We start from the raw sequence: 11,634 nt of genomic DNA on the forward strand, positions 1-11,634 counted from the left end.
CATAATTATGACCTAATTTGTCATATTTATGTCATTTGAAAGTCAAAATTTTGATTTTTTTACAGTTGCTCGATTATATTTCTGACCTACTACGAGTATTTATTTATTTTTGTCATTCCTGAGCTGGTCATCCATTTTTCTTTTCTCGGCGGAAATACGCTGCCGTCTTCATGAAGTTAGAGAGTAAATGATTACAGGTCACACACCTGTAACAGCAGAGCTCCATGATCCTGGCGTTTCAAATAAACTTGACCATAACATACAGTCACACCAGCACGCATGCGCCGAGCCGTGACGTGTCGAGAAAGTGTCAAATAGAGGGATGTAAAACTGATCGAAAACTCCCTGGATAAACTTAGCTGCCAAGCTGTTTAGCAGAGGCACGCAGCGCCAGTTTGGATAATTTCCTAACAGGAATCACCCGCAGGCAGAGATTTGATAGACTCGCCGCTCCTCTTCAGGTCAGCTGAGGAAAATCGGTCTAACTCACTTCTGAATCCGCGACATTGACCGTCGAGCTAACTTAGTTAGCGACAGTTGAGCTATCCAGAGTCGTTCAAACTAATCTAAAAATAGCCCGGTTACCGGCTTAGCTAACATTAACATGTAACTGATGTGAAGCGGACAGTGTTAGCTAGCCACTTAGGTTAGTTTTATCGTTCGTCTCTCATTTACTTTGCGTTCAGCGCGGTGTCCAGTCCGGTAGCCGGACGCAGGAGTGATACCGAAGGGAGAGGAACATGTCTCGGAGGCGGCTGGACAGTCGCAGCGGACTCTCCGCGGGGCTGCTCGTCGAAATTCAGACCCCAATCAGCGCGGAGTCGGTGGAAACTGTGTATGAAATCACCGGAGAGTTGGGAAGGTGAGGCGAACGTTTGTCTGCTGTTAACGAGAGAGGTTCACAGGGTCTCCTCCGGGCAGAATGCAGTCTGCAGGAGGTTGAAAAGTTCATTTATGCACTATTATAGTGACTGTACCAACTGTGCAGTATAGACAGTATTGCATTAGCGGGATGTCTGTTCTAGTTGCTCACAACCACTATCAACTATCCAAGCTGACAGTTCTTAAGAAACCCTTATCAATGGATCAGTGCCTGAGAGAAAATGTCATGCCTTCCCATTTTCAGTTTGTTATGGAAGTATACATATAAATGTAAACCATATAAATATAGCAAATGAATAATATATATTTTTTTTTTATTTTTTTGGATTGTTGCTTGGGTGGAACAAACAACTTGAAAATGTCACTTTGGACTCTGTTGTGGGCTTTCTTCATTATCATTGATAATGAAAGCGTCATTTCCAGCCCTGTTCGAGACTCGAACTAATAATTTCCTTATTCACTGGTGGTATTGACTAAGCAGCTTAAAACACTAAACAATAAAGTACTGTGCACTATCACAAAAGCAAGCAGATGTCGTGACAAAATCATCTTAGCTTTGCAACCACAGCACTTCACTGTTTAACTGAATTTGAAGAAAATGCGTGGTGGAACATGCAGTAATTGACTGGGGAGCCCTGGATTAAACAAAACAGTACCATGCAATGCATTGTTACATATTTACAAATGAGGGTAGGTCTGTGTACCTTTACAAAGAGTAAAGATGGAGACTAAATGGGGTGACTGAACTAAATTACATTATAACTACCGATTTGGATTACATGAGAGTAAAATTTTCACATATCACATCTGGACAGCAGAAACAATTCAAAGGACGCCAGAAGAATTTCCTTCTTCGGCACCGACTACTGTGTCCTTTATGTATTAAGTTATGGTAATATGTAGTCTAGTGTATATTGTATGTAATTCCTGTATTTGCGCTAATGTTTAGCATAGATCAAGTTAATCACTGCACTTATGTTAACTGCATTTGGATTCTGGACTGTAAGCTTTAACCACTGTAAACACGAGAGCCTCACAGTGCCAGGGACCTGACTTGGTCGTGCTACAGTAGACCTTTGTCATGTGTTGGACACTATGTGTGAGCCATGGCAACTGCTGATGGTTGATGATCACATCCAAAGATCACTGAGGTGTGTTAGAAGTAGTCAGTCATACACCTTACCGTACAATTCTGAGGAAGGAAACGAGCACGTGTGCAAACCATACTTTAGAAAGAAGAAATAGCACAGGCCACTTCTGTGCACTTATTTGTTTGTTTGTGTGTGTGTGTGTGTGTGTGTGTGTGTGTGTGTGTGTGTGTGTGTGAGTGTGTGTGTGAGTGTGAGAGAGAGAGAGAGAGAGAGAATTGTCAGAACAGGAAGTTTTGCAATGGAATATTTTCTAGAACATGACAAGGGCAATAGTGTTAGGCTGAACATTTTCTAGTTCTACTTCTGACCTTTAAATTAATCTATAGTAATTGCTATGCTGCAACACAGTCTTAAATAAATAGACAGTGACCTTTTTAACTGTAGAAAAATTCAGTCTTCATGTCTTTACTTATTACTTTGTCGGGCTGCAACTCTCAGCTATATTTACTATCAATCCGTATGCCAGTTATTTTTGATGCAGTTGGTTAAACATGCACCACTTAGTGTTTTCTACGGTAACATTGAATAAAATGACTGTGTGATCTTAGAGGAGGTAGGACCTATGGCTGAAGACAGAGAAATATCAGCAGCTCTGCAGTTTGATTTAGCTCATTGTTTTGGTTTTACAGCTCTGATAATACAAGTGTAAGTTACCTGCCCAGCACCAAACGGCGGACACAGTTCGCTGGTTTGCATAGCATCTGGCAAGCTAAGGAAACCTTTGGTGTTGACCAAACCAGAGCTAAAAGGCATGTGAACATGGGACATTTATTAAGAACACAACTAATGGTAAAATGCTAATGTTCCTACTTGTTTATTGGGTAAAATGTTAGCCAGAATAACTTTATAAGTCGATGGTACACAGTGGCTGTGTATCTGTCACCTTTTTATGTTTTTTTTCTGTCCGAAAGTTGATTCATGTGGATTTATCAAAAGGGCAGACAACCAATTTTAAATACATGAAGATGAGTTTACATGTCATTAGCAGCGTTATTAAGACAGTTTAACAGTTGAAAGTGATGTCATCAGGGTTATCTCTGCCTGTGCTAGGAGTCTAGAAATTTTTAACAGAAAGCATAAGTTATCAACAGGAGGTGTGTAGTTTGAAGGTCTGCGCATTTGCCAGTTAGGGAGGGCCTAACAAAAGACTTCTGAGTTGCATTGTGGGAATTGTAGGTTCCAGCGGTTCTGGAGTTTGGCTCATTTTAGGGACTAAATGTCAGAATATTTCCACCTCTGCTGCTTTGATTTTCAAAGTTATTGTTTTGTCTGTCTCTCGTAAGTCATCCAGCTTTATTAGAGAGCAGTACTAGATTGCTGGAGTACTATAAAATGACTAGTCAACAATAATGACAAATGCCCATCACATGTCACTATATGCTAGAGTGTCTAAAGTGCTTATTTAGTGGGACAAGGAGCCAAAAACCAAAACAAAGAAATGCTCACATGTTTAGGCCATAACCTGCCAGATTCTACAGGAGGACATTAACATTTGCCAAGGCAAAGGTCTCCCCAGAATTTCTTGGTATCACACTGTGCTAGCAGCTTTGAAAATGTGTACAAACATATTTTGTGTATCAAATGCTAAAACTGCATGAAAGTATGATTTGTAACAGTGATAAGTGGTGCTACCGGAGCAGGATAGATTAGCACCATTGTTCTATTCTTTGAGAGAAGTCCTTCTGGGCCTCTAACCTTCACAGTCATTGCTCTTGGTGCTTGTAAAGCTGTTATTTTTGGATGAATTTTTTTTTTTCCTTCTGTTGCAGTCAAGGCAAGGCCTTGTTGAGAACTGTTTCCACAAATAGCATAAAATATCAGCAGAATGCCAAAGGTTTTACTGAGGGAAATGTAGATCTAGTTCTAGTTATATAGTTATAGTATAGTTATAGTTATATTTTCTTTGCTAACCTGCCAGCTTTCTTTTTCAGTTACACCTAAGGAGATAAGCTTAAACCACAGACTCAAATGTATATTATGTGTCATGAGCGCTATCTTAGCACTACATGCTGTTGATAAATCTGTGTAGTTGGATCGTTGCTTTTCAGGTTCATCAGCTCAGATGAATTCTGACCGTTAATGCTAGCAGCCAGTAGCCACTTGTCTCTTCCCAGTCCTGAATATCACGAACAATTACCCCAATGATCTAGAATTGGTTTGGGTGTTAACACGGGAGTGTACTGGCATGTAGACAACTTGCAGATGCCTGTTATCAAATGCAAGTATTTGTATTGCACCACTGCTCCAATGCTGCATTAATTTACTCATATGTCACTGAGGGTGAGTAAGATATTAATCAGTATCTTTTTTAGTGAAAGTATTATGGTGTCAGGTTGAAACATTTTGCTGTTTAAATTAAACATATAAAGCAATTAAATTTAGCAATTACTAAACGAAATTTCCCCCAGACCACTGAGAAGGTTTAATGAAACTGATCCTTGTGTCTGATTTGCAGTCGGTCAGTTTTCTAGAGGGCCCACCTTAACCATGTGTCCACATTCCCTGTCTCAGGGGCAAGTTTGCAGTGGTCAAGCGCTGTGTGGATAAGGTCTCGGGGAAAGTGTTTGCCGCTAAGTTCCTACGGAAAAGGAGAAGAGGTCGTGACTGCCGGGCCGAAGTCATTCATGAGATGGCCGTCCTGGAGATGGCCCGTAACAATGCCCGAGTGGTCAACCTGCACGCTGCTTACGAGACGGATCACGACATCGTCTTAGTGCTGGAATAGTGAGTTCACAACAGAACCAGTATCATATTCTTTTACCTTTTTTATCTAATATATGGTACCTCAGTATAATTCATCTTTTAACCTGGCTTACATTGTTTTCACTGGCTAAATTGTTCTACCACAAACGAGCAGCATAGTCCTGTAGATTCCTGGTTCCTCATCACAGTGTCCTTTTTGTCCATTCTTAAGGAGCTGCCACATTCTCTGCTTTTTTATGTAATGCCTAACAGCTCATTCGTCCTAACAGGTTTATTAGGTTTTGTTTAAAGAATAAAAGGCCCACCATGCTCTATGAAATAACTGTACAGCTTGAGCTGAAACTCTGGATGTAGATGACTTGACTGAACATATTCCACCTAAAGTGTCATCACATCCTGACCTCTGGATCACCCATGTTAAATCATGTTTTCAAATGAGCTGTCTTTCCTTGGCATATCATTCATCTTGCTTCACTGCATCAACAAAAACAGAAACTAAATGTGAGACCAAGATAGGAAATGGGAAACACAGTGACTGTGGTGCAGTGAATTGCTGTAATTTTCTAACCACACCTTTAATACCACTTAATGTTGGAGACACTTTAATCCCTTCCTGAGAGCAAAGACAGTGTGAACAGCTCACTTTCTCCATCTGAGACAGCCTCAACAGCGCAAAGAGACGCCAGAGAAAGACCAAATGAGAAAGTTGAATAACTTGAAATGTAATAAAATCAGATGAACTCTATACACTATGCACAGTTTTAGGGCTTGTCCTCTCTGCGTCTCTGGCTGGCACTCTTACTTAGAATGCATCACAGTGAGTAAGCAAGAAGGTTGAGGAGGTAGCTTTCTTGCTCAACAACACTTTGCCAGGACATGCAGGATCAATCCCGTGACCCCTTGGCTACAGGTAGGCCACTTAAAACACCAGGCCCCCCTTCAGTCCACGAATACAGTGTATTTCTGTTTCTCTTGTCCAAAGTCCACCACATCCAAACTGCATGAAAAGTCGCAGAATTGCCAGGAGTTTTAATATACTTAGACATTTTAGTAGAAGACCGTTTAATGAACAGTCCTTTTGTTTGTGTGTGTGTGTGCGCGCGTGTGTGTGTGCGCGTGTGTGCGCGTGTATGCGCGCACAGGGATCTCTGTATTTACAGCTTGCTTGTGTTTTCTCTTTGCCCAGTGCGGCAGGTGGAGAGATATTTGACCACTGTGTGTCTGAGGAGCTGCTGCCAGAGGCACAGATCACCCGTCTGATCAGACAAACACTGGAGGGAGTCCATTACCTCCACCAGAGCAACCTGGTGCACTTAGACCTTAAGGTTTGCGCACACGCACGCAGAATCACATGCATGAATGTAGCTGGAACCGAGAGAATCTATTTTAACGTCACCGCAAACTTCACATTTAAGTGCTTGGCCGTGTTTTAGAGCAGTTGTGCACTCATAACCTCAATTTCCTACTTCCATGGCACAGTTGAGCCTAGAACTGGGATTATACAGAGGCTGGTAACAGAACTCGGCCCAGGGCAAAGTGAGGAAGCTCAGCAGCACAGTGAAAATCAGGGATTTTACACCACTTCTGCATCATTGACACCAGGCTGAGAAATAAAGGGCCTGTTACTGGCTGCAGTGCCGGTGGATCCCCATGTTACTGACGCTTACAACATTAACTTTTACTAGTGTGGGGAATTTTCCAAGAGTAGTTCTTTCAACATAGATGCTAACCATTGTCAGAAATTAGTGAAATTATTGTTTTGCAAATTAAATTAAGAGTGTTTATACAGTGTCATGTGGTCAATATTTTTTCAGTACCTAAACAAAGAATCCTTTTAGAAATACCTACAGAAAGGTAAATGCTTCTACCTTGGAGTTACGTTCAAAGAGAAGTTGAGAAATAGTTCTAATTTTTGTAATAAGTTTGGTTCTCAAGTTAAAAGTACCTCTTACCTCACCACCACTTCTGCTTTCACATGATGTTCACTGTGCTATCTCTTTGTTTTTGTTTTTTCTCAGCCCCAGAATATTCTCCTGACCACCCTGTCTCCTCCAGGAGACATAAAGATTGTAGACTTTGGCCTGGCACGCAGACTGGGTGCGGCTGGAGAGCTCCGAGAGATTCTTGGCACACCTGAATATGTGGGTAAGGTGATGTTCATAAAACAGGCTTTGAATAGTCAAAGACACAGCAGCAGACGTCACCAACACGACCACATTAGAGTCAGTAACAGTCATTAAAAAAAAAACCCCTCCAGAGTAAAACCCATCTCATGTTTTGCTAAAAGAAGTGCTTTCTGAGGCATCAGGCAGAATTTGAGTGGTTTGCAGTTCAGCCAGAAATCGCTGGCTTCATTAGCATTCATTTCAGTACACGTACAGAAAGAGGCTTTGTCTTTAAATACGGGCCTGTTGACATGCAAGTAATACACACCGCAAGAAACCTTAGCTTTGTCTTGTCTTTAATACTTTTTTCTCTAGCTTGGCTACGTACATTTCCCATTTTACTCTGCCAGTACCTTCATGAGTGAGATTTGCTTGTTTATTACAATTATGAAACAGAATAACGATAATAAAGACACAACTGAAACGCGTCACTTCAGTAGTGGTGAAACAAAGGAACAAAATAACATGAGGACTGAAATCCTTGTAACTGTGAATGACAGCTGACTCGTTCTCTCATCCAGCTCCAGAGATCCTGAATTATGAACCAATCACGACGGCGACCGACCTGTGGTGAGTCCATACCTGCAAAGTTGGGAGTGATTTCAGGAGTGACTTCAGAGAATGTTGAGCAGCTGTTCAGTGATTCATTGTGGTGATTCGAGAGAAACTGTAGTGTTGGCCATCATTTCTGATGATGGACACAATGAAAGTACGACCTTTTGCTTATTGTGTTTTTTGTTTTTGTTTGTTTCTTTGTTTTAATAAAAAAGTTGACCTAACCGGGCTGTCCCGTATGCCTTCTGTTGTTCAGTCCACAGGCGCTCCAACACGTGTCCTTTATACATGTTTCTGTCCCTCAGGAGTGTGGGTGTTATAGCCTACATGCTGGTGACGGGTGAGTCTCCGTTTGCCGGGGACGACAAGCAGGAGACGTATCTGAACGTGTCCCAGGTCAACGTGGACTACAGCAAGGAGGCCTTCTCCAGGGTTTCTGAGCTGGCTGTGGACTTCATCCGTAAGCTGCTGGTCAAAGCCCCAGAGTAAGTAAAGACAGTGACTGTGTGTGAATTCAACTCAAAATTCCCCAGAGGAGTCAAATGATTTATTTTGAATGGAATCAAAGTGGAATGTTAACAATGAGCTTTAAATAAAAGGATGAGGGATGTTTCTTCTATGACGAAACACAACCGGTACGTAACATCTTACTTTAGACAAGTTCCGCTGGTGTGTGAAAGATTCACGCATCAGTTAGCAAGTCTGTGCACTTTCCAGAGCAATTAAAGCACTGATTTTTTTTTTTTTTGTTTTTTTTTTTGTTTTGTTAATACACTAAAATATTATTTTTATCTACAAGAAGATGCTGACATGCTAAATCACCTCTGTTCATCATTTTGACTTTCCGGAATCATGTAATGTCTTTTCCTCCTATTACTTTATAGATGATCATAGAGTCTGGTTGAGAAATACTGTTCCTGATAACCTCCAATATATTATGGAACCATTACTTGGAATGTGAAGATGTTTAGAATGTTGTACATTGACCAATGAAAAGGAGTTTTACTGGACATTTGAATCAGATTTAGATTCAACCGCGGCTTGAAATAATTTGTCAGTTAATCTTTTAGTCAGACGATAGTAATTCAGCAGTAACTATGTAATAGTTTCAGTCATTTTTCAAGCAAAATGCAACACATTTGAATGTTCCAGCTTCTCGGATGGGAAGATTTGCTGCTTTTCCATGTCAAACTACACTGACTATAGGTCAGACGATTCGAGGAATTTGAATACATCACTTCAGTCTGTAGGAAACTGCATTTCTCACAAACTTCTGTTGTTTTATAGACCAAAATATTAATTGCCTTGTCAATTAAGAAAACTCTACAGTGTTGGATTCTAAGTGTTTTACATTGGGCTTTGACCACAGGGACCGGCCCAGCGCTGCAGAGTGCATGAGCCACCCGTGGCTGTGGCAGCAGCAGCTCTGTCTGAGCCCCGACCCCGCTACCCCCCGCACCGCCCGCGAAAGGAGCTGTGGCACCAAGTGGGCCGCCCCACCCGAAGACCCTGAAGACAAGGAGAACTTCCTGGAGTCTCCACACTCGCATGCAAAGAGGTTACGCTTCGATGAGGAAACATCCGCCCCCGGAGACGGTGACTTTTGAAAAAGTAAAATGAAAAAGGGGAGGAATTGATGGCAGGGTTGCCCACTTCCTTTTGAGCTTTTAAATTCTTTTAAGCCTCCACAAAACCAGCTGTCTGCCGCCTCCACTCGAGAGTACTTATGTTGTGTTTATATTCCAATAATTAGCAAAATCCCAAGATCGACCACTCAAACCAAAGATAACCAGCTAAATATTGAGATCTATCACTGATCCATTGCTGTTAAAAAGTGTGAAAATGTCATGTCTCCATTAATGTGTGCAGTGTGTTTAACCTGAAGTATTTAATTCCTTTCATTGTTCAAATCTTTGGTGTTTTCAGGGGGTGGCATAAATTTGCTCTGTGTATGGTGTTGATTTGTCCCTGAACTGATGAAGGCTAGTGTGGAGTATTTCTAGAAAAATCTATGCAATACTTCTCTTGTATATTTTAAATCTTTTCTCAAGCAGTCTGCCTTACGGTGGGAAGTGAAGTGTTCTTGTCACCAGCTCCAGTTACTATTTGTTGCACTTGTGCTTCAGCAGAAAAGTGTGATATTGAGATAAGCCTCTCTGTAGTGAGGAAGTGGGATAATGTCCTTCTTTGCATGTCGAAGAGAACTGGGGACAGCTGGACCAACATTGTGGGGAAACCAGGTTTTAAATAATGTAACCTGGCGTATGTGCTCTGTGTCTGGGTAAAATATGCTGTCCATCTCTTAGCTCCATGTCTTACGACCTGCAACATTGCTGTATTTCATGTCTGAACTGCACTTTCACTTAGAACACAACCAGCAGAATGACAGGATTACACCCAAGCATATTACATTCCTTATATGTTTGTCTCGTCCCACTTGTCAAACATTCATTTTCTCCATGTCTGCTATAGATTGAGGGTTTAAATTTAGCTCAGGGCTCTGGATAATACTCTTTTTAATAACTTGAACCATAGCGTAATCCCCTTCCACGCACCTGAAAGGCCTCCGCATTTAGACTATAGCCTGTATTCGGGTTATTATAACATTTTTCTAGAGGAAACTGCATTGACAAGAAGGTTGAAAGTGAGCAACAAATCATGTTACTCATTGATTTCTTGTTTATCCTTCCATAGTGAGATAGAAACCTAAAGCTGTAATGGCTGACAAAAACGAATGACTCATACAGTCGTTCATACGCCACACCCGCACTTACTCAAATGATTTCCTCTCCGAGCTCCAAGTTCCTCTTTGTCAGCCACGCACGAGAGAAAGACGACGTTAGCACTTACTTCAAAAGCACACGTTTTGAACTGATAAGAAAAACAGGAGCTATTTATGAAAGTTTGTATGTTTTTGAGTCCTCGAGAGGTTCGTTGTGGGTTTCAGTCCCTCACCAAAGCCATTGAGTCTGCGTTCGTAGTCTCGGCATTAAAAGCTACTCTGGTCCTCCTGGATCAGGGTGACTGCAGCGATCTATTCCTGTTGTTTTCATCTCAGGGCATTCTGCTCCCTCACTTTGTTTTCTACTCTTAATGTTATTCTTATAGGCCTATTATTATTTATGTGCTGGACGTATACTTTATATTTTTATGTAAATAATGTGCTCGCGTGTGCTGTAAGGAAGATAATGGTGGGAGACAGGTGATTTCGAGTGATTTAGAGGTAATTTAAAAGAGAAGGTGCAGTTGTGGATACAGAGTAATGAATAATAAATGTTTGACTGCAGTCAATTGGGAAGATGAAAGCAGGGATTAGTTTTTAGGTGGTACTGGGAAGTAAACCAAAATGTGAAAATGGACAGATGAGTCAGATGGTTTTAGTCAGAAGGAAGATGATTAAATACTCGGATATGTGTCAATCTTGAAAGATGCATTTAAGGGAGTAGTTCAACAAATGGGAAATAAAAAATGTAGAACGGTTCATTAACGTTCTGATGTTGACTGTTAAGATATGTAGGCATGAAAGCTTTTTTGGGTGATGATAGAGTGGGAATGATGATTTCGCCGTAAAGTTTGAGAAAGAGATGGACGTTTGTCCGAAGAGACATGACAGAACCACTGTATCATGTGAAATACGAGGTGTTCTCTTGTGAGTCGCTTTGGATAAAAGCGTCCGCCAAATGAGTAAATGTCATGTCATGTCATGTAATGCTATTGGCTCACAGGATGTGCCATCTTTGTTCAAGTGAGACTCACCTCTCTTACAGTGCAGCGTCGGCGACTGGGATTGCTCTTAAGCTCCAGTGAAACATTCCTCTTTTTTCGCGAGGTGCCAAACTGAATAACACATTGTATTTGTTTGTTGGTGTCACCAGCTGGTACAATGGCCTTTGTGTGGGAGAAGGGTGTCTCCAGCCACGGCCCTGCTCCAATCTGTATGCTGTCATCCTTTAAAACTGGAACACCACACTGTAAAAGACTTTCATCTCAATAAGAGATTTAACCTCACCGAGTTCGCAGCTTCAACTTAAGCTTGTTGTAAGGTTTTTCTCCAAACAGCTGACAGGTATGTCAGCGTGATACTGTCAAGAGGCTGTAAAAAGCAGAGATGCCGCATTGTCAAACTACTGTATAAGGAAATAAGCTCAAATCTTACTTCATCTCAAGAGTTAGAGCCT

The 11,634-nt window shown here is 41.4% G+C and overlaps 1 protein-coding gene across 2 annotated transcripts; it reads left to right on the forward strand.

The window, feature by feature from the left end:
- The first annotated feature begins 294 nt into the window (after window positions 1–294).
- stk17b (serine/threonine kinase 17b (apoptosis-inducing)) lies at window positions 295–10,831 on the forward strand. 2 transcript variants are annotated; one of them, XM_040149392.1, is made up of 8 exons: window positions 295–461; window positions 687–862; window positions 4,545–4,757; window positions 5,923–6,061; window positions 6,755–6,881; window positions 7,423–7,471; window positions 7,762–7,941; window positions 8,826–10,831. In XM_040149392.1, exons 2-8 carry the CDS (start codon window positions 741–743, stop codon window positions 9,061–9,063), a joined length of 1,068 nt encoding a protein of 355 aa, XP_040005326.1. In that variant the 5' UTR covers window positions 295–461; window positions 687–740; the 3' UTR covers window positions 9,064–10,831. The 2 variants fall into 2 exon arrangements, with proteins under 2 accessions (XP_040005326.1, XP_040005325.1); XM_040149391.1 differs by having other exon boundaries at window positions 295–862.
- Window positions 10,832–11,634: the final 803 nt, after the last annotated feature.

This window comes from Xiphias gladius, chromosome 16 (assembly GCF_016859285.1).
Source record: "Xiphias gladius isolate SHS-SW01 ecotype Sanya breed wild chromosome 16, ASM1685928v1, whole genome shotgun sequence".
NCBI lineage: Eukaryota > Metazoa > Chordata > Actinopteri > Istiophoriformes > Xiphiidae > Xiphias > Xiphias gladius.